Genomic DNA, 25,898 nt, shown 5'->3' on the forward strand with positions numbered 1-25,898 from the left:
TCCTCGCGGTCAGTTCTAGTGAGGAAAGAATAAAGGGGTAAGTTTCTAAAGAAACTGTGGTGCTGCGTCGGTGGGAGAGTATAGCAGGTAATTTAGTGTTAACAACTGGGTTGAAAACGTAAATCAGCCACCGTAAAGGGTAAAAAAGCTGACGTTTCGGGCGTTAGCCCTTCGTCAGAGCTATAGACGAAGGGCTAACGCTCGAAACGTCAGCTTTTTTACCCTTTACGGTGGCTAATTTACGTTTTCAACCCAGTTGTTAACACTAAATTACCTACAGTTCTAGTGAGGACCTACGCTGTCGTTTCGAAGGCCAAATACAATGGCTTTTGCGAACGTTTCTTTCGATGCAGCAATAACAATAACAATAACAATAATAATGATAATAATAATGATAATAATAACAACAACAATAAAAATAATAATAATAATAATAATAATAATAATAAACAATTGTGGTGTGTTTTTAATCAATCCCTAGTTGGTCATTTTATGCAAAGGGCACTAGGTGTTCATTGCAGAAATTCGAAGCACTGATTATTGCCATTTAACCTTGTCAAGGCAATTGCTTTGTGGGAAAAATAGAAATGTTGGGTGAGCAAGTGCTGATTTTCTCTGGCCAGCTTATTAGTGAGACTTCAGTGATTGAGAGACTGGCACGGCTTATTTAAAATCAGAGACTTGATGTGTGGAAATCTGAAGAATGGGATGGAAAACTTATTGGGCTTTGGATAGTATGTGGGTGTATGGAGACAGAGAGTGGAGTGGAATGGGTGGGTTGTTACAGCCTTTTGGTAAAACGATCAAAACATTAAAAATGACAAATGTACTTTAAGAATTTTATAACACAGACCTAAATGTTTAGAGTATCAACTGTCTTTACATTTTTGTCTAATATCTTTTGAACAAAAAAAGATTGAAAAGGTGTAACAATCTGTAAAACATCTCTACAACAGCAATAATCATAATTTTTTTGACAAGGAAATATATGCATTTACTGCCAATTTAGTTTGCAGTGGGAGAATTTAACTCATCCAATATCCTTGGTAAATCAAGAACAGAATCTACAGTAAAATCTGGCCCCGGATCCTCTTCACTTCGGTTACATCCTTTAAGTTTTATCCACACTGAAGCCATTAAACCAGCATTTTTACTCCCTTGTATATCATGAGCAAGACTATCTCCAATCATGACACAGTTCTGTGGATCAACAGATATCAGTGAGCAAGCAGTGTTAAAAATTTCTGGATGTGGTTTTGGATGCGGGTGATCACCACTTATCACGATAGTTTTGAACAATCTGTCAGCCCCAGATGCTTTGATCTTTTCTTGTTGGATAACTGAGTCACTATTGGTGACAATTGCAATTTTGTAGTCTCTTGCCAGTTCTTGGATAAGCGATGAAATTTCATTTTCGATCACCATTTTTTCAAGCCGTGCTGATCTCCACACCTCGTACATTTCAACTGCTGAAGGTTTTTCACTATCGCCAGACTCACTATTTAATACATTTTCCCATAATTTCACTCGCCACGCGTGCTGATCAAATTTGAAAGAGTCCGGTGCCCACGGGTTTGTCTTGGTAACGAGTGTTTGATACTTCAAAGCGATGTTCTCTACATCTTTAGCGTCGAAAAATTCAAGAAGCTTTTCCTTTGCTTTGTGAAATGCGTACAGGTCGGCCTCCACTGTGGGCACAAGCGTGTTGTCAAAATCGAACAAAATACCTTGCACTCTTTTCGAAGAGTAAGCCGCCATTTTGAGGATCAAAAACGTCAAAATGTGTCAGGCGTTACCGACTAGACGAGTGGGTAGAGGGTTGAGGATGTGGTGTATCGAGAGCATAACAAAAGCATTTGTGCCAATGATAACAAAATCACTGCGGGATTACTGAATCATGCTAAAGTTGTTTAATCAAGTAACATGCATGATTCTACTAGCTTATTAGATAGGTGATCGATGAATGACGACAGAATAAAGAAAGCGATTAAAGAATGAAAGTTCTCCTCTAAATTAATAGCCAACAGCGGGGTCCTGTCTTTTCCTTTCTTTTCCTAGGGAGTTTTTCTTGACCGAGAAACCTTTGCCACACCGTAAGTTACAATGCAAATGCATGGCTCTAAGTGGAATGCGCTCATAAATGTTCAGTGTTTTCGGTCAGTTAAGCCTAATTAGCTTCTGTTTGATCTCATATCTATTAGATTGTTTTCATTTATTGCTGTTTACCTAGTCATGATCCAATTTTTCGCATTTCAAAAGGATAATCGTTTGATCTGGTTTCATATCTAGTAACTTTAGTAACCTGAAGACCTAAATCAAGGTCATTGATAGTCATAAAACTCTCTAATACAGGGAATTCATGAGATGCCTGAGCAGATAAAATTATTTTGCCTTATGCGCTTTATGTACACAAGTTACCTCGCTCAATTCAACCGTAAATTGCATCTTATTTGCATTTTTGACAAATCAGTGTAGCAGTTTACGATTTAGCCAGAGGAAAACCAGTTGTTCCGCATGATGAGTGAAAATGGAAATAGTTCATATCTATGGTATATCTATGGTAACCTTGCCTTTTGTGTAACAACGCGCATTTAAGCCTCTCGTGGGGTCAGGATTCCAGATCATGGCAGGTATTCATCTGCCCGATATAGGAAAACTGGGAATTCGTATCGCAACAGGAATTCGTGACAAGAAGAAAGTTGCTCCGAGTAACATGGCTGAAAACGCTAAATACCAAGCGCTGTCAACGAGACTTGATTCCGAAAAACACGAGCGAAATAGGGTGTTGAATAAGGAAGAAAGACGGATGAAAAGGAAAAAGCATCGAATTGACAAACGCCGCCAGGATATCGAAAAAAGTAGAAGGCAAGAATTGAACGGCAATGTTGACATTAGTGACGGTAAAATATATCTTCCTTCAATCTCTCTTCCTAAAACGACGATTTCACATGATTATAGAGACGAGTTGTTCAACGAAGATCAGAAAGACTTCGATCAATATCCCGGTAAATCGTCGTCAGCTATGTTCCCAATTCAAGACGAGTTTAGTCGGCTGTTAGACAGTTCTAGAAGTGATAGCAGATTAAGAGAAAAGAGGAAGATTGTCCAGCTACCTTCAATTGAAACAAGCTCGGGAGACAATAAAATCAAACACAGAAAAACAGCTACTTTGAGGAAAAACTTGAAAGCGAATAATCTAATGAACAAGGATAAAAACGCGTTAGAAATTAAAGATATGAATTCAGAAATTGAAAAGGAATTAGAAGTTCGACCAAATCCTCAAATAGAAACGTTTAATGTGTCAAATAAACAAGACCAGCGAGGGGACAAGGATATTTTCTCACCGACAGAGAAAGAGGGAGTTGAAGATGAAGATCACAGACACGCTGAAATAACAGTCAGTACAGATTTCATTATTGACGAATCAATCTCCTCCGAAAACCCATTTAACTATTTGTTACTGGAAGAGCAGAGGAGGAAGGCGTTCCATCAGAATCTAGAGGACGCATTTAGAGCGATCAAAACTTGTCGCTACATCAGAACCCCTAGTCGTAGAGATAAAGAAACTGACTTTGATGAAGAAATCTTATGAATAAACCTTTTGAGTCTATATTTTCAGACTTTACCATAAAAATTAACAAGTAAAGATTAATTGCACACGACATAGTGTAACTAGATTTCCAATAAGTTTTAGTTTTTAACGCAAACGTTTTTTACTTCCTCTGTGGCCACAGAATCGCTATTGTCCTTTCAATTAAGTCTAGTCACATTCCTGCGTTTCAGGGTTCGTAACTTATTTGGTATTTGTTACAGACTGTTTGTTTGCTATTCAGCGTTGACAAAAGATGAATTCAATGTTGACATATTTGTCTGGTTTAAAACTCTTCTCATCGCCAAATTATACGCAACTTCTGTTCTATTTCTCAACTATCTGTGGTAAGAGGGCAGGCTTTCCTTTCTTCATTTAAAAAAGTAAAGTAATCTCTTCTGCTCTCAGTATTATTTTTTATTTTCGCGGCTTAGAGAAGTCAACTGACATCTTAAGACAAATTGAGTAAGATATCCAAAGAGATTTAAGATTTATGTAACAAAACTGCTGCAGAAATTCTTTAACCCGTTTATGTAGGGTAGTGATCATGGTATTCATTCAAAGGGCAGTTAAAGTCGCTGTATGATTGTATTTGTTACTGATCCAAAGCGCGCCGAAAATTCATGGAAAATTTAACAGTTCTTGAGTGATAAAGGTTAGACACTAATGATTGCAAAGATCTGTGGATATCAAATGAATCTAGTCACAATTTTATAATAAATTTAAATATTCCATGTTTGATGATCCACTTGTAGCAACACTTGACAAGAGAGTTTCTCCAGGTCCTTCCGCCTTTCAAAGAGACTAAGGTTCATTTAAAAATGTGAAAGTTAAAATCAAGGTAAATTTGAGCCTCTCAACTGAAGCATGATTGTTTCAGAATTGAGTGGGCCATGAAAGGTTCCCGATGTCTACTGAGTAGATGGACTTGACAACCTTGGAGTGCTTTTAAATTGAAGAAAAGGGCACATAATTTTCTTGCGTCCAAAATTCTGTAAACTCTCACGGAGTCTTAAAGTAATTCATTAAGAATTACTGCTGCCCCCACCCTACCCCTGCTTGCACTAAATGGTTTACTTTCCGAGAACCTAGACCACAAATGGCCAACATCATTCAAATGAAGCGTTCTTTACTAAAATGTGACACCCAGGCTAAAGCAGAGAGAAATTTTATTTCATATGCAAATGATGAGGTAGAATTTGAAATAATGAGCGATCATTAGAGAATGCGAATATTTTGCGCCTTTGAATGCAAACTACTTGAATTCCAACAACCTTGTTACTGTCATGCGCAGCTCTGCAGATCTGATCATTTTTGAATTGTCAACGGTGAGTGTTAGCTTTACGACACTAAAAGAGTTCGCATTCACCAGAAATCCTTCATGTTACAATTACATTTGGTGGCTGTATATGTCATTGCTCGTGGGGGAAAGCTAAAAAACATCGTGCAGTTCATAACAGCCAAGATGGGACTTCGACGAGTTTTGTCAAAACGTTTATGATAAAATTCCTGCCAACTGATCACACATCGGATCCGCAGAGAACTTTGGGCTGGTTTGAATCGCTTGTAAGAAAGGGTGACTCGAGAAGAGAAAGGCTCTGGTGTGAAACAGTTCTGCAAAAAGACCTCGGGACCTCCAAGTAACAACACGGTGAGAGAAGCTATTGGTAATTAGAAAGTTGCAGCGTGATAAAATTTCACTCTGAAGGAATAGCTAAGAAACAAATGTAAGACATGGCCGGGCAGAAAGTTACTGCACTAACTTCAAACGATTCAATTTTTGTCGTGTAATGCGTATTAATATCATTTCTCAAACAACGTTTCCTAGATTTCGATATCATTAGAAACATTACGTTAGCTAAATTTAATTTTAAACAAAATCGAATCTGCTTTATCTAAGAAACAGAGCAGATGTATTTGGATGACTAAATATCATGTATCTTTTCTGTCACCAATGTCTTCCACGTTTCATGAAAATCTATGACTACAAGTGTGATGGATAAAAGCGAGAGAATGCAATTTACATTCTCTCGATAAAATTAACTTAATTTACATAGTGGTTACTTTCTTCCATTTTTTTCAAGATTAATAGAGGTGGATACACTCAATTCTAATTGGAACAGAGTTATTGAACTTGTGCGTGATCACAAAGGCAGCCACTCTTCGTAAAGAAAGAGAGCGACCGAGGTTAACGTTTTCCTGGTAGTTCGGAAAAATCTTCGAGAAGTGGGTCGGTCCCCTCCTTACATTGATTTACTGCTTATTTCATCGTGGATTGTTGGGAGACAAGAAAAGCAAGAGAGAGAATGGGACTTAATGTACCTCACATGTGCTCCTGGAGAATGCCGCGGAACAGACTCCAAAGTAAGTTGTTGTTGATGTTGTTGTTAATTAAAGGGGAAGCTATACCTTCTGAAACTGTGTAAATTTTATCTCTGCCGTTGAAAATCATGTATCACATTTTTTTTTATGATTACGTTTTGACGTTCCAGCGAGTAACCTATTTGTTCTAAATTTGTCTTCAAATTAACTAGATATTCTCCTCCTAAGTTATGAAATATGGATACCTCTGAGTATACAGTGGAGATTTTATTTGAAACTACTTTTTTTTATTAAAACTGATGGAAAACTGTACCTTTATCAGAAGCAATCACGGAATATATAAACAGACAACGCATTTCTCGAGAAATCACGAATGAACTGATAAAGCTAAGCGTCAAAACCCTTTCTCAGTTGGCGCTATAATATGAGCAAAGAATAAACAAAATAAAACATTCTGATGCAATTAATCTTAGTTGCACTTTACTGAACAAATAAAGCATCGTTTATGCGTCGATCAATTCTAAGCTTCAACATAACTCAAAGCAACACTCCGGGCATTAGAACTTTTTCAAATTGTTAATCTGTTCAATTCCCGCCCTCTGGAGCAAAATTTGTGTTCAAATGCTCCACCCAAGTTCCGGATTTGATGGTCAATTTTTTTTTGTAAAAAGCAAAATCAGCGACCGTGACATTCTACTCATTTACCAAGCTTTAAAACCTAGACCTGTGGTAAACCTTTTTTCTGAGCCATTCACTCGCTAAAGTGAACTATTTATACTTGAACAATTTCAGATTTAAAAATGTAACACTTCTATTCCGCCGAAAGACTGAAAAGTTCAAATTCCCCACACGAGCCAGGCGAGGTTCAAATTCCCCACCCCCGGGCGCAAACGACAGTCAAATGCCCGTGGGTTGCCCGGGGAAGGATTTCGAAGCTTCGCATTGATCAGCACACTAGACTGACATTAAATTAATGTGCTAAAAAACGAGCTATGTAGCTTTCCTTTAAAGCTCTCTTCTTTCTCTTTTGAATTCTTGGTAAATTTATTCATATGATTTATCTCAAGGAGCTTCGTCGTAATCTTAGGAATGTTTAGTCTACCATTATCATTAACACACACAAAAAAAAGAGAGAGAGAAAGAGAAGGAGAGGGAGAGGGAGACAGTGAGAGAAGGAGAGTGTTAATGAGATTTCAATTTTATGTGAAAGTCTATCACCACAAGTCATTTACTTCAAGTAATCTTCTTTTTCAGCTAGAGGATCGTGTTTCAAGAAAAAGACACTTCTCAGCTGTCAGGGGACAAGTTGGATCACAGAAATCAAATGGTACCGTATATAGGATACTGAGAAAACAAATATTACAATCTGAGTCCCTCGTGAGGATTCGAACCTCACGCAGTCTGCCCAAAGAAGGCGATCCCAGCTGAGTGGAAGGTTTCGTGCACTCCACTCGGTGCTTGTTTATTTCGCGTCCCGAGGAGAGGTGCAGTGCAGATTGCCCATACTTCGGTCTCGCCCGTCTGGTACCTCGGCGTAAGCTCGTTTCATTTTTTATGTTTTTTTTTTTTGTTTTTTTTTTGTTTTTTGATGAAACGAGAATAGTCGATACATAGGTCTCAAACCCGGAGGTCCAGACCCATTTCAGGTGTCGGCTGTAACCACCAGAGGACAGTGTCTTTATTCAAGCAGGGATTGCAATTTCTTTTTCCTCTGGCATATTTGACATTCAAAGTCAAGGGTATTTAGAAAAACCATTGTCGGTCCTTAGTAAATAAAGAATGAGACAACTTAGTCTCCCAGAACTCAATAATGGCGACTGAAGCTTGTAGAGCTTAACTTGAGAGGGACCACAATAACTAATTGCCTATGTTACGTGAGTCCAAAAAAAAGACAAAACAGCTGGGTCAACGACCATAAGGATTCAAACCTTAGACCTTAAAGCTTCGCAATCTGCTTTACCAGGTAGGCAGGGGAAGATATTTGGGTAGACGTTTCGTGAGGATTCAAACCTCATTGTATGAAACATCGTCATAAAATGCCCTCACAGCAGAGTAGAGGAAAAAGTGGTGGTAAACTTAAGTGAGGATTCAAACCTCAGACTTTGCAACATCGGTATGAAATGATCTATTACCTGAGCTGAGAAAAATTGTGGGTCAACTTTTGAAATAACTTACTACGTGTACGGGTCTCATGCATCCCTCTGCTCCTGGGTAACATTTGTGGGCGCATAGCCGTGGGAATGAGCACTCTCGTTCCTCTGTAGATTATTCCATCCTGAACTGCTAGTTCATCTCTTTACGGCCAGTAGTCTCGGACATTGGGCGGTACTTACGTCTTGTCCTCAGGCCATCCATTAGCTATAATTTCAGCTAAGGTCATGACTGAGATTTCCATCTTTTGAGGTTGCTGTTGCTACTTTCTGAGGGGTTGCATCTGTCATATTATGAAAGATATTTGGATCTGTTCCTTTGATCTCTTTCATGAGAAGTTCTTCTGCGTGAATTGTAAAGACTTCATAATCATCTATTTCCTTCTTTTGCGTTCGGCCGTTGGGGATGGCAGATCTTGACAGATGATCACTTATGTACATCTGAGTTCCCTTTTTGTACACAATATTCAGGCGGTACTTTTGCAGTCGTAGCATCATGCGTTTTAACCTCTTGGGCGCGCTGTTGATACTTTTGGCAAGTATGGTTTCTAGAGGCTTATGATCTGTGACTGCTGTAATCTTTTCTCTTCCATGGAGATAGTGGTCAAATCGTGTACAACCAAACACCAGTGCGAGGCATTCTTTCTCGATCTGAGAGTAACGTCTCTCAGTCTCAGTCATAGTGCGACTAGCAAATGCCACTGGTCTGCCGGCTTGAAGTAGAACAGCTCCTAGTCCATAGTCACTTGCGTCTGACTCAATCGTTACTTCTTCCTCCAAGTCGTAGTAACGGAGAAGTGGCGGTTCTGAAATTAGCTGAGTCAACTTGTTAAAGGCATCTTGGTGAACTTTCGACCAAATGAATTGGTTTTGCTCCTTGGTTAGGTTTCTGAGAGGTTCAGATACGTCAGACAGCTGAGGTAAAAATTTGCCCAGATAATTGATCATTCCAAGTAGTCTTCTCACTTCAGTCTTACTGCGTGGTCTCGGTGTTACATATCAACACTCGACCGCCATGTTGGATTTAAACAACAAACGTGTTTTATTTCATGCTGAGCCTACAAGAGGTCAGTGGTATACATAACATCCCCCTTCCCTCTTTTGATAATATCAACAACAACAACAACAACAAATATATATATGGTAACTGAACGGAAACAGAAAGTGTTTGCACAATTAACGGTGTCTGTTATTGCTACGTTTTCAACTTAAAATCAAATTAATTATAGGTCTAGTTTCACTGGCTTCTTGACTTGTCTGCCACTTCGAGTTGTGTACAGGGTCGAGCCCCCAGTCGCTGCTACTTCAGGTGAAGGCGGTATCTTTCTTGCTGGGCTTTTCCTTGTGACTGACTGGTCTGACTGGTAATCTAATGGTAGCTTCTCCATACGTGTGTCTGGCATGGGTGGTGGCACTGCATGCGGCACTACACGTGGTTTCTCAGGATCTGTCTCTGCCTTCTCGATGTTTGCATGACAGCTCTGATACCTTGCATGTGACTTGGGGGAGTCTGTTCTTAATGCCACTCTATTTCGTCTGATTCTTCGGCCCCCTACATCGACTATATAAGATCTGGGTTATGTATGTTGTTGCACAACCGTCGCTGCTTTCCATTGATTGGATCCCGTTGCGGGTTTCGCTCTAACAAAATCACCAGGCTTAAGCGGGGGTAACTCTTTAGTACCTCGGCGATCATAGTAGTATTTCTACTTTTCTTTGCCATACTTCATTCTTGCTCTTATCTCTTTGATGTCGTGTGCCTCAGGCTCTAGCAGACCACAAGCTAGTGGTAGTGTCGTCCTCAGCCTACGTCCCATGGAGAGTTGAGACGGAGAGAGGTTGATCCCTTGGGGTGGCTCTGTACTCCAGAAGTGCTTTGTTCTTGTCGTTGTTTTTCCTCCGGAGTGATTTTACTGTTTTGACTGCTGCTTCTGCTTCTCTATTTGCACGGGGGTACTTGGGACTCACTAGGACATGTTCAAAGTTGTAGCTTCTGGCAAAAGTCTCAAATTCTTTGCTTGTGTATTGGACACCGCAGTCAGTCACCAGTTTTGCCGGAATACTATGTCTGCTGAAATGTTCCTTCAGTGCTTCGATGGTATCCTGGGAAGTAAGGACATTGATTTTAGTTACTTCAATGTACTTGGAGTAATAATCAACCAGTACCAGGTAATGACGACCTTCAAAGGCGAAGATGCCTGAAGCAGCCATCGCCCATGGCAGATTCGATCCAGGACTTGGCATGAGGGGCTTTTTCTGCTGTGCAGGCGCGTAGTTGTGTCACAGAGTGCGGTCTTTTACTTTGTCTTCTATTTGAGCGCTCATTCCAGGCCAATAAAGCGCTTCCCTGGCCCTCTGTTTGCACTTCACAATTCCAAGGTGTGTTCCGTGTATTAAGGCGAGCATGGCTGGTCTCATGGACGGGAGTACCACAATCTTCATCCCTCTGTCGATTACACCATCTAAAACTGCAAGTTCATCACGTGACTCCCAGTATTCTCGTATGCTGTGTGGGACCTGTCGTTTTGTTTCTGGCCACCTTGCTTGAATCATAGCGTACAGCTCATGGAACTCGTTTGCAGTTTTTTGTTGGAGTTCTGTATACTTTGGCTCTGAAATGGATATTCTTCCCAGCACGTTTACTTGTATCTCATCTTCGTCCGCTTGTAGTTCATTCAGACTTGCTCGGCTAATGGTATTAGCGAGAACTTGCTTCTTGCCAGGAAGATACCCCACTTTTAGGTCATAATCGCTTACTTTCAGCATCATTGCCTGTAATCTTAATGGTGCCGTTGCTATTGGTTTGCGAAAAATTGTCTCTAGGGGCTTATGGTTGGTCTGAACCACTGTCGTTTTGCCTAGAATGTACTCTCTAAATTTCTGTGTACTGAACACAATTGCCAGCATTTCTTTCTCAATTGGGGCCCAGTTGATTTCAGATTCTCGAAGTTTGCGAGACGCGTAAGCTACTGGCCTTCCTTCTAGGAGTAGGACCGCGCCCACTGCCTCCTTGCTGGCATCGCATTGTATGGTCACTTCCTTGTTGACATCATAGTAGGCTAGCACAAGGGCTTTTACAGCACATATCTTTAAGCTTTTGGAATGCATCTGCCTGTGGCTTATCCCAGTGGAAAAGTACTTCTTTTCTAGTGAGCTCTCGCAACCGGGTTTCAACTTCTGCAAGCATTGGGAGGAACTTGGCCAAATATCGTATGGATCCCAGGAATCGGCGTACATCCTCTTTTGTTTCTGGAGGTGGCATATCCTTCATGGCTTTCACTTTTTCTGGGTCAGGTTTGAGTCCTTCTGCTGAGATAATGTGGCCCACATATTGGACTTCGGGCTTGCGTACTTTAACCTTTTCAAAATTCAATCTGAGGTTGTAGCTTTTGGCTCGCTGGAGTACTGCCTCTAGCACCGAGTCATGATGAGCAACGTTTCTACCTGTGATTAATATGTCATCCATAATGGCATATGCATGATCGATACCTTCCAACATTTCATTCATGGTCCTTTGATACATCTCTGGAGCTGATTTGATTCCAAAAGGTACCTTCAACCATCTGTATCGACCTATTGGAGTGTTCATAGTTGTTAGTAGGCTGGAGTCTTAGTCAAGTTTCATTTGGAGATACCCAGTCTTTGCGTCAAGGACTGTAAACACTTTGGCATCAGGTGTTTTGGCTGAAATTTCTTCAACTGTAGGTATTGGATAATATTCCGCTTAACGGCTTTGTTCAGGTCTCCTGGGTCTAAACAGATTCTGATCTTGTCACCTCGACTTGACACCACCATGGAATTGACCCAATCAGTGGGCTGTGTAACTTTGGCTAGATACCCTTCCTTCTCCATTTCTTTGAGCTTGGAAACGATCTTGGGAAGGAGTGCAGCGGGTTGTCTGCGAGGACCATGTACTACTGGTGTTGCTATGGGGTAAAGTTTGATTGAGTAAGTTTCTGGCATGACTCCAGATGCATTTTGCAGATCATGGTGTTGATTCAACAACTCCTTAAGGTTCACATCTATTTTATGCACTCGCTGGATCATGTCGAGGGCTTGACAGACTTTGCCTGACAGTACTTGTTTCTGCTTGCTATCTATAACATAGAAGTTTACATTTAACTTCTTGTCTTTAAATCGCACTGGAAGGGTGACGTAACCCTTTGGTTTGACCTGGTGTTGGCTATAAGAAACCAAAGTCTTCTTGGTTTTCTTAATAGGGGAATTTGTTGCTATTTGTCTGAGCTGGGTGGTGTTAATCACATGTGCATAGGCACCAGTGTCGAGCTGACAAAACAGGGTGCTATTGCCCACTTCCAGGAATTCACACCATTCGTCCTTTTCACCTGGGTTCTGGTTGTCGTTGATCCTGTTTATTTCTAGACTTGCTACATGTAGTAGTTGTAAGTCCCTTTCAGCACCTTCCTCAACACTGGAATATTCGTCTCCCGAATAGTCTATTTCATTCGACACGTTAACGATACTTTTCCGACTTCTGCAGACTTGGGCAAAGTGTCCAATTTTCCTGCTCTTATTACACGATTCATTCTTGGCTGGACACTTTTCTCGTGGCTTGTGTGCATTGTATCTACACCTGTCACATTTCTGAGCCTGCTCATTGTTACCTCTCGGTTTCTTGAAATTTCTCGCCTTTTTATGCTGCCTAGACGAGTCCTTCTTCCATGTAACTTTACTAACTTCAATTCTCGGGTTTTCACCTGACATCACCTGCATTCCGTCCCTTGTGGCCTCGAACATTCGACCGATGCTGATGGCTGTTCCGAGTGTAAGGTTTTTGCTTTTTTCCAGGCAACGTTGTCGTACTCGTTCATCCAGTGATTTACACGCGATGGCGTTCCGAATTAACTTATTTGTCTCGGTCATGTCTAGCCCTCGGGCAAGGAGTTTGAGGTCAGGGACGAAGGAATCAAACGTTTCCCCTTGCAGTTGGCGTCTCCGATCGAATTTGACTGCCGCCATTATTGGGTTCTTTTTAGCTTCGAGGTGTGCTTTGAATTTTTCGGCGACTCGTTCAAGTATGTCCCTTCGACTGATGTCACGTCTGTTATCCCCCGATCCAACTTGAACAGTGTTCCACTGAAAAGTGTGGTAAATCTCTTGGCCCTTGTCACCGACAAAGCTCATCAGGTTGCATATTTTCTCTTTTTCAGTGCACTTGTTGAGTGGTCCTCCGAAAGCAAACTCGCAGAGTTGATAAAATCTTTCCCACTCTTTACTCAGCTCCGTAGCGGCCCAATTCATCGTTGGCCAGTTGTACGACGCGTTAACGTATCCTTTTGCCATATCTTTGTGCTAGGTTTCGTTCGGCGGCACTCGAAATCCCACTATTTTGACACCATGTTACATATCAACACTTGACCGCCATGTTGGATTTAAAGAACACGCGTGTTTTATATCTTGCTGAGCCTACAAGAGGTCAGCGGTATACATAACACTCGGCATCTGGGTGATGGCTTCAACTTTGGCTGGGTCTGGAAAAATACCCTCAGAAGTCAAGATATGACCACAGTACTTCTATTTCTGTTGTTTGAAGACGAACTTGTCCTTGTTCAGTTTGAAGTTTCGCTCCCTGCATCTCTGTAACAACGCAATCAGATTTCTTTCATGGTCTGCCAAGGCTTCTTCATGGGTGTTTCCTGCTCCAGTTACTAACAGGTCATCAGCTATAGCAGTTACTCCTTCCAGGCCCTCAATGATTTCATTTACATGTCTCTGAAATTCTTCTGGTGCACTACATATGCCGAAGGGCATCCTAAGCCACTTGTATCTACCAAAGAAGTATGAAATGTTGTTAATTTGCTAGAGTCCTCATTTAGCTTCACTTGCAGAAATCCATCTTTTGCGTCCAGGACTGTGAAAACTTGCGCTTTAACAAGCCTGGAGGTCACATCATCAACGGTTGGAAGGCAGAGCTTTGGTATTTTGACATGCTTGTTCAATTCTCTGGGATCCAGGCAAACACGTAGTTGGCCATTGCGCTTCTTCACATATACTGCACTGCTCACCCAGTCTGTTGGTTCATCAACTTTCGCTATGTGGCCTTTCTGCTCCATTTCATGAAGTTTCTCCTTGAGATCGTCTCTCAGTGCGACGGGTACGGTTCTAGGCACATCTTGTTTCGGTACTGCTCCTTCTGTCAGTTCAATCTTGTAATTTCCAATGTACCCTAGCCCAGTGAATAGATCGTTGTGTTCTCGTAAAATAGCATCCTTGATCAACTCTTTTACGTCAGAAACTGAGTTGACGAGTAATTCTCTTTTAGTAGACAGGAGTTCCAACTCCTCACATGTTTTTCCTGATAACAGTGAACTTGGAGCATTATCAACCACTAAGAATTTTGCTCTGGTTATTTTTCCACCAACCTGGATGTCAAGGCAGACTTCACCTTTGGGAAACACACGTTCTCCATTGTACGCTTTCAAAATGACACGAGTTTTCTTCAAGTCGGAATCTTGAATCTTTATAAAATCTTCCATTCTCAAGCAATTAGCCTCTGATCCGCTATCAGTCTGCATGGTCACCTCAATCCAATCACTTGTCCGTCCCCTTCTCAGCTGAGGTTGAATCATGTATTTAGAACGGCTGCTGTCAATGACTGAATACATGCAGTGAACCTCATCATCAGTGATTGCTGGTTCGGCTTCTTCAATTCGATGAATACTCCTCGTAGGTTTCTTGGAAACGCTCTTCACAGGTTTCGGTGTTCTCCTTTGAAATTCTTGATCTCGACTTCTGCACATCTTAGCGAAATGGTTCTTCATGTTACACTTGCTGCATTTTTTTCCATAAGCCGGACACTGGCGCAAATTGTAATTCGTTCCACAATATTTACATTGTTTCACCGTTTCTACTCGTCGTGTAAAATCTGGTTTCTTTCCTTTGTACTTGACAGCGTGTACTGAAGTTTCTATTTCTCCATCACTCTTTTTCAGTTGATCGCTGGCTGTTTCTGCAGCTCTAATTATGTCTAAGGCTGTATTAAGAGTGAGAGCCTTCTCACGGAGTAGTCGTTTTCTGACTTCATGGCTTTTGATTCCAATGACCAGTCTGTCTCGAATCAGTTCGTCACACAGAGCGCCATAAGCACAGGTTGACGCTAGCTTCCGCAGTTTGTTCAGGTATTGATTGGTGTTTTCATTTCCGTGGTTGGCACTGTTGAACAGGTAACGCTCAAAAATAATATTCCTTTGTGGTTCAAAATTCTGCGTCAGGGCCTGCAAGAAACTATCAGGATCTGTGCGATCAGCTACAGGCAGATTTTTTACTATTTGGTAAGTTTCTCTTCCCAGAACTATCTTAAGAGTTTCCAAAATGACTGGTTTGGATTTTTTATCAAGTTCAGTTGTTATCTTAAAGCTCTCCCAACTCTCTATGAAAAAAGTCCAGTTCTCTGCCAGGTTCCCCCTTGAGACTCATTGGAGGTGGCGTTGGTAGCTGACTGTAGATCATCATCTGTGTAGGTGGCACAATAGGTTGCGCTAGAGGAGCTTCTGGAGGATTCTCTTGCACCGTAGGGTCCTCTTGATCGTCCATCCTGTTAATTCTTTTGTTGTCCTTGTGAGACGTTCGCTAGGCTCTAGCCTTTCGCAGAAATGCAGTTTCCTCAATGTGTGAACCTAGAAATTCACTTCAAATGTCACAAGTGGCAGTGTTAGGGCTTCCGGTCTGTCCAATAACACCGCTGGATTCTGTAAGCGCTCGCGATTAATTCTTCTGTCTTTGCTTGGATCGACGAAAGTTATCTTCAATTTTGTAATCCACATCCTGACACCATGAAGTGTGGACGTCTTGTATTCTGCAGCATACACCTTTATTGATATCTGTCGTGCTATACCAGCAACTAAACTACTCTCTACATCTAGTTACAAGCTCGGCTTTTATAGGTCCAGTTGAGGATCTAGAACGTTCCGTAACATTACAACAGATTCTATCTATATATTGATTCGGGGATGACTCAGCATGACACAGCTACTTCTAGAACATTCTTGAAGGTCACACTACACATGTTAAACATGTTAAACGAGAGTTGCTGGTCGACTACCATGAGGATTCAAACCTCAGATCTACCGATTTTGCTGTCGGATACCCTACCTGCTGTAGAATAATTAAAAACGCCGTGCAGTTGCTGTTCTTATCTCACACTAAGCATTGTATTTTGTATGCTTCTTGAGTGTTGGATCAACAGGTGATATAGATGCCGTTATTGTTCAGCTGGAATCAAACGCCAGATCAATTCATATTGGATTTCATCACAGTTATCTAGTTGACCAATCAACAGTGTGTTACATCTACTGAGGGCTGCTGAACTGTTCAGGTGAGAATTCAATCAGAGATATTAACAATTCATGAAATATGATTGAGCTATTTATGTGAGTAAACGCGTTATGTTTAAGTAAATATTTTAAAGACAACTGGAATATTGAGTCTAGACTGGCTAAGAACTGCTTTTACGCTTTAGCGACAATCATGAATTGTGTACTTCTGGAAAAGAAGGAAGACCGAACATTTAAAGTGAACAGGGAAATGAAATAAAAATCACAGCAAAACGAATGAATAATAACAAAAAAAGAGTCACTTGTATGTAACTAAGCTTCCCTCTCCTCATTCATAGAGAATATAGAAGGAGTTTAGGAGATTTCAATTCAATGTGGAAGTCTATCAGCACAAGTCATTTACTTAAAGCAATATTCTTTTTCAACTTAAGAAAAAGACACTTTACAGCCGTCAGGGGACAAGTTGGATCACAGAAATCAAATGGTACCGTATATAGGATACTGAGGAAACAAATATTACAATCTGAGTCCCTTGTGAGGATTCGAACCTCACGCAGTCTGCCCAAAGAAGGCGATCCCAGCTGAGTGGAGGGTTTCGTGCACTCCACTCGGTGCTTGTCTATTTCGCGTCCCGAGGAGAGGTGCAGTGCAGATTGCCCATACTTCGGTCTCGCCCGTCTGGTACCTCGGCGTAAGCTCGTTTCATTTTTTATGTTTTTTGTTTTTTTTGTTTTTATTTTTTTGATGAAACGAGAATAGTCGATACAAAGGTCTCAAACCCGGAGGTCCAGACCCATTTCAGGTGGCGGCTGTAACCACCAGAGGACTGTGTCTTTATTCAAGCAGGGATTGTAATTTCTTTTTCCTCTGGCATATTTGACATTCAAAGTCAAGGGTATTTAAAAAACCATTGGCGGTCCTTAGTAAATAAAGAATGAGACACCTTAGTCTCCCATAAGTCAATAATGGCGACTGAAGCTTGTAGAGCTTAACTTGAGAGGGACCACAATAACTAATTGCCTATGTTACGCGAGTCCAAAATCAATTATCTCTCAGGAAAATTACAGATCACTTTATCAGCTGAGCAAAAAAAGGCAGAACAGCTGGGTCAACAACGATAAGGACTCAAACCTTAGACCTTAAAGCTTCGCAATCTGCTCTACCAGCTGGGCAGAGGAAGACATTTGGGTAGACGTTTCGTGAGGATTCAAACCTCATTTATCAACTATCACAATAAAATGCTCGTGCAGCGGAGTAGAAAGAGAAAATTATGGGTAAGCTGACGTGAGGATTCAAACCTCAGACCTTGCAATATCGGTATGAAATGCTCTACCAGGTAAGCAGAGAAAAAACGTGGGTCGACTTTAAAATGAAATTACACGTAAAAAGTTTGAAACTAAAGTTTCTGGTCGACTCTCATGAGGATTCAAACCTCAGATCTACCGATTTCGGAGGTAGACGCCTTACAATTTAAACTAGACAGACGTCTTGCAATTATTGTTTTTCTCTCTTACTAAGCATTACATTTAATTTGCCTTTTAAGTGTGTGATCAGCAGGTGAATTAGATGCAGGTACTGTTTTGCTAGAATCAACTGACAGATCAATTCAAGTTAGTTTTCAAGTCAACGATGTAGTGGACTAACCAAGAGGGCTGTACCGGTAGAAAGAGAGCTGGTTACCTCTCCAGGTAAGAATTGAATCAGAGATATTGAAAATTCATGAAGTATCAAGTTGAGCTATTCATAAAATTCAACTGAAATTTTGAATTTAAACTGATGGAAAATTGACAGCACGGGTAATTCACTTCAAATGCTCTTCTTTTCCAGCCTAAAGGATTGTGCTTCATTGAAACACTTTATACCCTCATCGGTCAAGTTGAATCACGGAAATCAAATGGTACCATGTTTGGTCAGATATGGTGTCAATGCATCATGTGTTTGTCAAGAAGGAAGGTGTTTAGAAGTTGTGGTGTTAATACATCATGTGCTTTTGAATAAGGAGGCAGTGAAAAGTTGTGCGGTCTTTGCCGCATGTGTTCATCAAATCGGAAGCAGTTTAAAAGCTGCGGCGTCAATGCATCATGTTCTTCTCAACAAGAAGCAGTTAAAAAGTTGCGGTGTCGATGCATCATGTTCTTCTCATCTAGGAAGCAATTAAAAAGTTGCGGTGTCTTCGCATCATTTGGTTATCATCAAGGAAGCAATTTTAAAGTTGCATTGTCAATGCATCGTGCTCTTCTCAGTAAGGAAGCAGTTAAAAATTTGCGGTGTCTGTGCATCATGTGGTTATCGACAAGGAAGCAGTTTAAAAGTTTTGTTGTCAATGCATCTATTCACGAAGCAGTGTAATCGTTGCAGTGTCCGTGTATGAGCTGATTATCAAAAGGAGAACAGTTTTTTAAGTTTTAGTTTCTAAATAAGTATCATGCGATCGTTAAATAGTAAAATGATGATAAGTAATAAAATTCCAAGTTTGCCTATAAAAAATAAACAATAAATAAATTAAACTAAAACTCACAAATAAACAAATAAAAAAGGTCTAATGAAAATAAATCAAATATAAACAAAAAAAGACGTGCACTACCCATCCTCAACCCCTCCCAGAAATACTTCACATTTGTGCCTTCCCTTTTTGAATGGACTCTTGTTGACTCTCTTTTGGGTTTCAAGATTGATATTAATGATCCTTAATCATCCAAATTATGTTTACCAACGCATTGAAAAGAATGTTACTGGTTTTGTTCCCAGCCAACAAACTAATGCAACAGTAATTCTGACATTTGATTATCAGAAGTGGATCTCAGACATTTGATTTCGAAGTTCACGGTTTTATTTCAGACTACCGACTTTTAACTTTTCGCCTTCCGGCCTTCGGACATTCGATTCCGGAGTTCGAAGTTTTATTTCCGACCATAAACGTAGAATCTTTTTGTTTCCGGCTTCGGACTTCTAATTTCCGACGTAAACCTTCGGATTTCGGACATTCGATTTCGGAGTTTTATTTCCGACCATTGACGTATAATATTCTCTCAGTCTTCCGGCTTCAGACTTCAATTTACGACTTATCTCCTACGTCCTCATCTCTGACTGTGAACTTTCAAAATCGGAGTTTAATTCATCAATTGTTACAAGTAGACCTTCGACTTAAATGCTCGATCTCCCTTTTTTTTTCGATTTGGACTCCAAAGTACCATTTTCGACATTCATTATCTAGAGAGTCCAATTCTCTTTTTGAGTCAGGAATGTGAAATCAAAACAGGGCATTTTTAACATTTAAAAAAGAGAAGCACATCAGTAATCAAGACGAGAGGTGTATTAATTACCTTCAATTTTTGTTTTTTAAAGATTTAACCCTTTAAATCCTAAGAGTTGCTGGCATTTAATTTCTCCTCACAACACCACTCCTGAGTGAATAAAGGAAACAATCTACAACTTAAATAGCTCTTGTTACGGGAAAATTTACTGATTTTTCCGTGTGTGTTATTCGGAACATATTTATTCGTAAACTTTCACATTTAACCATTTGAAGTCCTTTCATTTTAATAAATCAAAAAATGTATAAAAACCACAGTAGCTTTTAGAATAGATTTTGCTTGTTAGTCGCTTTCATTATGCACCTGCATTGCGGCACTTTTGTTATTTATTACATGGTTTTTTAGGTAAATATAAGTGTTAATGGTCTTTCTGGAAAAATTGGTTTTCATGGTAGTTAGCAGCTGAGTTTATACTCGTAACTTTAATTTCTTTTCATGCGATAGTTTCCACACCAACCTTGCATAGATAAGCAGAAACTTTTCATGCTTTTCCGTTTTTATTTCCTAAGCTGCGCTACTGCAATTAAGTTAGGTATTATTTTTTATACCAGAACTGTGAATTCTCACTTAAGTTTCCTACTTTAATGGCATCGAGTTTATTGCATCCGTCTTTTTAATTTTGAAATTCTTTCCGTCGTAGAAACCGATGGAATATTTCGGTAGTTTTCGTCTAACTTCAAAGAGACCTTTTTCCGCTCCTTTGTGTCCTTATTCAAATATTGCGATTTGTGTAACAATAGCACCTCACACCAGTTAGTTCTTAAGCAAGTACCCTGTACAGCTTTGATGATTGCAATTTGTGTACGCTAGAGGTCATGTCGCTTGTTGGCCTGACCTGGAATAAAAGTACTGTGGAACCAAAGATTGTCTTATCCTTGACGTCCGTACAAGCTCACTCGAAGTAGATCTCCGTGTACCAGGGAATCGTGACGAGTTTCCGTTCTCGCTGCCAAGTGGTCTCTACCGAGTTATTTCCCCCAGTTGTTATTGTGCCGTCCGCGAAGATTCAGTTTCCCAGTTTGGGCGCGAAAACCTATCGTCACACTCTTGATTGTTGAACAAATTCTCCTAGTCAGCACCATATGGGTAATCTCGTACCAAATCCAACCCTTTAACCGTCCGTGATATGGCTTGGCCTTCCATGTGGAAGGTCTGGGTACTAGACTACCATATGGATGCATTGAGAACACTATGCAAAATGTGTGGTGATGTTAGGGTGCCGAATGTTAAATGAGACAACAGTTTCCTTTTCCAGTCAAAAACACGGGATTTTTTACTCATATATTAACGTCTACCGAGGCTTAAAAGAAAATTTAGGAAATAAAAAGCTAAGTTAAAAGGGAAAATCGAAGAGTCAGTACGAGTTGGTTTACATTTTTAATTGAGACTCAATGAAAAATACAGGGAAATAATTTATTTAGATATATATATCATATAATCAAAATGAACGACCTTAATAACCAAATGTGCAGGTTTTAGCAGGTGTTTATTCTTTCACTCTGTAAATGCGCAATTTACATCTAAATGCCTTCCAAATAAATATTGATTCAAACATTCAAATTGTTTTAAAACCAGTGAAAGGTATCTTTCAGAATTTTTCAGTCAGCTAACACAAGGCAACGATCACTGGATGTTCCTCCAACCTATTGAAAATAAATTCCCAAATCCGACTAAAACGGTCTCAAATGGCTGTAAGCCTAAAATGTCAGTGAACGTAATAGTTGCTACAAATTGCTTCGATCGGTTCGACCGCTAACCAAACAACACGAAGAGGAGTTTTTTCGCCTTTTCAGGGAGATCTAGGAGATTATAATTTTCCTAATATCTCCGCCTGCAAGAAGAGTGTCTAACATCAAACTCAGTCGATGCAAATCGAACGTAAGGTTAACTTCCAACATCATCTGCACCATGTTCACTGCTTTTAAAACGCAGCACTTAATTAAACGCGGCTGTGTCGACAAAACACCAAATCAGAGCAGTCGCTCATCCGGCGGACGTTGAAGATACACAATAGGTTTAAGTTGCAATTAAAAAAAAATAAATCATTTGGAAGGGAGACAAATATTTCAACGAAGAGTGATAATGATTGCGAATTAAATATCCCTCAACTATGATGGTACCGATGACGATAATTTTCACAAACTTTTAATAAACTGGAATAAACGCAATCATTTCTGTAATCAAGCTGGAGTTTCATAATTCACCCATGGGGGTCGTAAATCTTCCTTTCAGGTAATTATCCTGCTTACTAGTCTTGTTCAACCCGACACAAAAGTAATAAAAAGAATGTGTTGTCCAGCTTATGAAATTTTCGCCTTCTCAGTGGGGGGTGGAATTAGTTTTTTTTAGCATTTTTTTCAAGCCGGCGAGAAGGCGGTTGCGCCGTGCTTTTTAAAAAACTGGATAGTTTTATCAATATTTTTCAATAATAATGAGCTGTAATCATTGTGCCAAAGGTGTCGAATTTTCTATTCCATTACCTAGAGAAGCGTTTCATAGCTTTGAAAGCTGCTTAATTTGAAAGTAACAAATTCAATTTGAAAATTCGACGGGGTTAAGAATTGTTCTGAACCCCTAAAATAAGTTCCCGAAGAATCTATACAAGACCTAAAAAATGTATTTAAAATATACCTGTAGTCTGGGGGTATGAGTGTCTTATTTGCTTGCTTTAAGTGTTGTGTTAGTCCTTTTGGGCAGCACGGTTGTAAGATTTAAAAACACTTTTTAAAATAGTTGTCATGTTATGTTGTTAATAAACATTTAATGCAATAAGAGTTGTGAAATTTCTTCTGCTTGGGCATAAAATCGCAGAAAACAGTTCCTAGCTGAAATTTCGCTCATCTCGAACCAATTCGCAAAGTAAAATCGTGTTGTCCTGAGATCAACCGCTGGGCTCTTTTGTGTACGTTCTGTCAGGAACGACACATTTTTGGTTGATCTGTACCTTTAAATTTGATCATTTTAAAAGTCAAGCGGGATCTTCAACAGCACTTGTAAAATGGCAAGATTCTTGCCAGTCTCAATTTATGTGTTGAATAAAAGCAGCTGCTGGAAATTTTGGAGAGCACCCACGAAACTGAAGCTGCTCTTAGCTGCGCCTCAAGAAACTCTTGTGCATCTTTCGTGCTCCCAAACTTTCAGCTTGCTACATATCTCGATGAAGCACGCTGACGTATAAACTAGTTGTTTATTTAGAAAAAAGTAACCGTCCCGAATTGTTCGATTATCAGAGAAGATGAGCACTTCTGCCAATGAGCTGTTTTCCCTCGACTGTTAAAGGCGGAGAAGCCTGGTTAGGGCAATTCCCAGGAGCTAACGTGGTCCAACTGAAAGCGGTTGTTCAAGTGTTCTATAGGGAGACTTCAACCGCTTCGACCTAAACCCGTTACAGTTTAAATGGTTGATAATATATTCCGACCTAACACTCCCGCAAAAGTTTCGTGCTGCACGGCATTTCAATCGTTCAATTCGTTAATTTAGCAAATCGGAACGGACAAGGGCCTATTATCTTGGCGGCATACAGAAGAGCGCTGGTGGGGGTCTTTTTTAATTGTTTAATCTTTTCCAAAAGACGTCGAAATTAAAGCGGATGAATGTTCCCCATTGAAAAAGAAAAATAATTGCCCCTTTAACTGCCCCAGTGATAGATACTGCAAAAGCTATGCAACTGTCATTTAAATAAACCTCTCAAAGTCTTGTTTGCTTCGGAAATTAGATCGTCAGCCCTTCAGTGGAGATGACTTGTTAATGATTTCTACATATGCCAGCTTGTTGGCTTCAGTTAGACCCATCGGACACAGAAGCGTATTTCTGATGATAAAAATGTAGTAAAACAGTCATAACTAGCGTAAGATCTGTAAATGAATTCAATAAACGACAGGAACTTTGACCCTAAATCAACTGAAACTATATTAGCACATCTAGTTTGATTTTCACTTAAACTAAATTTCTAAATCCCGGGCGAGGAATCGTGTTTACATGTACATGAATACAATACTAGTGAAAGAATACAATAGAATTGTAAAGCAGCTCCGATAAAGAGAGGTGGTTAATTCCTGGGAATAAAAGAAATTCAAAAGACAAAAATAGACCGCCTTGCTCAATAATAGTACAATGATTGATTTCCAATTATGAGAGGCTGAAAACTTAAGTGAAGTTTTTTAATATCTCCCAGACGAGCAATATTTGTTTTGAACAGGGAAGGTTTGGAAGATGAATTGGGGCAGCCCAAGTGACACGACCACCATGGAGGAACAACCCAACAACTGTGAACTTTCGGTGAAAGAGAGAAATTGTGTTAAAAAAAACTCGCTACTTAGACAAACGAATCAAAAGATAAGTGCTTCTATACAGAGTGAACACAATCGATTTGAAAGAAAAATGGACTTGGAGGCTAAAAAGTTACGGAAAAAACTCACGATGATGATTCAAATTGCTAAACCAGTCACGAACAACGATGCAGGATCATGCAGCCCTAGCAAAACAGAAGATTCGGTTGACGCTTCTAGCAAACTTAGGTTGCCAGCCATAAAAACTGATCATGAGATCAAATCAGCACCATGTTCTCCAATTTTAGGCCATCGAAAGACAGCTTTTTCTTGGGAAAATGTCAGTTTATCGCCACACTCCGGTTCGAATCCGTTGCCGATTCCTCGTCGGTGCTCATACAACGAAATCTTCTCTTCACCTCAAGGTTCACCCATTTTAACTCGGCAATCGAGTAATTCTTTTTTGAATCGAGATCGTCCGTCAGAGTTGATACAACTGTCGCCTCGCTCACCAGGATTGGAAGAAAATAACGGTAAGCTATCACCATCTTTGTTGCCAAGAAATCTCAAGTTGAGAGAACAAGCTCGTCGCGATAGCCTTCTAAAGGCGACGCCGGGGATGCAATCAACTCAAGGTCCATCACTAGAGGACCAATTCAGATCACTTGGATCGTGTCGGTATCTGCGTCGAGCTACTGTAGGTCATGTAAAAGTCACAATAGATGATGAAGAAAAGAATACTGAACATGTTCGAGAAAATACCGTGGAATTTAGTTAATATGTCTCAATTCGGGCCATGATTGTGTCAGATTATAGGGGGGTCAGATGTACAAGGCTGAATTTTACGCCGAATTGCAATTTTAACCACCACTGTCACCGTCGATCAATGTTGGCAAATGTTAAGATAAGACCGTCATTCGCACCCATCAAGGCTCTTTCACTAATCAGCACATTCTTTGCACGTAGAATCAAGAATATACCTTAAGGTGTCAAATGTTTTAGCACCGTGCTTGCATGATATCGTTAAATACAGTCGCAAAACTTAATATAGCATTACGGGGTTTATGTTAATAAATTTAGGTTAGTATCAATGGTTGAACGCGTGTACATAAGATTTTAGAATCTTGTTGCCGGTGATTGGGTTTGAAACGGTAAATTAACTTACGACAGTATTATAAGAAGAGCTTGATAACTTTCAACGATTTATGTTTCTCTGCTTTATGGATCTATGACCATTAATAAGGGATGAGAAAAGCGTTCTAATTTAGATATTCGTAACAACGCTTGGCTCTTTAATGAAGCATCATTCGCAAACGTAAGCAAAGAATTAGTGACGTTCACTTCGTTTTTAATATTTAAAAAAAAACGCAAACGCTTTGCAAAGGTGTAAAATAAACAAAATACAGCGGTACATTTGTAGCGAAAACAGCATCATAAGCTAAATAGATGCAGCAAGAAATTATTGACAAATGCCGTATGGCGCCATCAAAAAGAACTTTGAAGTCGTAATGACAATAGTTAGAATCGATTTAACTAGCCGAACTTCAATTTACGTTTTTGATGTAGCTATTAAAAGATTAACACATAATAAAGTATTTGTCTCTCTATTTGAACTAGATCTCTCTTTTGGGAATTGTTCGTGCGTATTCACGTTTCCTGTGCCTTCTTAAAAAAATTCTGGTTTCATGAAGAAGAGGCCGAGTAAATTGAAAACATACCGATCGCGAGTGAAGATTTCTACATAGGATGTAAACTTGAGTTTATCGCTTGATCTCCTCCAAGGAAACCCAATACTTTAGAGGAGAGAAGAGCTAATGCTACTGCAAATGCTACCGCTAATGCTACAGAAAGCTAAGAACGTCTAATTTTATTGCTGCTTTCATAGTGCTATTAAAGGATTTTTTTTAATCTTTTAATGTCAAAACGTAGGAAAATATTTTGTCTCATTGTTTTAATTAGAT

The 25,898-nt window shown here is 39.9% G+C and overlaps 3 protein-coding genes across 3 annotated transcripts; 2 read left to right on the top strand and 1 right to left on the bottom strand.

The window, feature by feature from the left end:
• Positions 1-825: 825 nt before the first annotated feature.
• On the bottom strand, positions 826-1,887 carry LOC113670649 (N-acylneuraminate-9-phosphatase). The gene has a single exon (XM_027186823.2). The coding sequence runs from the start codon at positions 1,756-1,758 to the stop codon at positions 1,006-1,008; it is 753 nt and encodes a 250-aa protein (XP_027042624.2). The 5' UTR covers positions 1,759-1,887; the 3' UTR covers positions 826-1,005.
• Positions 1,888-2,356: 469 nt separating this feature from the next.
• Positions 2,357-4,334, top strand: LOC113670648 (uncharacterized). Its single transcript, XM_027186822.2, has one exon. It carries the CDS (start codon positions 2,624-2,626, stop codon positions 3,590-3,592), a length of 969 nt encoding a protein of 322 aa, XP_027042623.2. The 5' UTR covers positions 2,357-2,623; the 3' UTR covers positions 3,593-4,334.
• Positions 4,335-23,851: 19,517 nt separating this feature from the next.
• On the top strand, positions 23,852-25,550 carry LOC113682886 (uncharacterized). The gene has a single exon (XM_027200060.2). The coding sequence runs from the start codon at positions 23,882-23,884 to the stop codon at positions 24,713-24,715; it is 834 nt and encodes a 277-aa protein (XP_027055861.2). The 5' UTR covers positions 23,852-23,881; the 3' UTR covers positions 24,716-25,550.
• Positions 25,551-25,898: the final 348 nt, after the last annotated feature.

Source organism: Pocillopora damicornis, chromosome 7 (assembly GCF_964200805.1).
Source record: "Pocillopora damicornis chromosome 7, jaPocDami1.2, whole genome shotgun sequence".
In the NCBI taxonomy this organism is placed as follows: Eukaryota; Metazoa; Cnidaria; class Anthozoa; order Scleractinia; family Pocilloporidae; genus Pocillopora; species Pocillopora damicornis.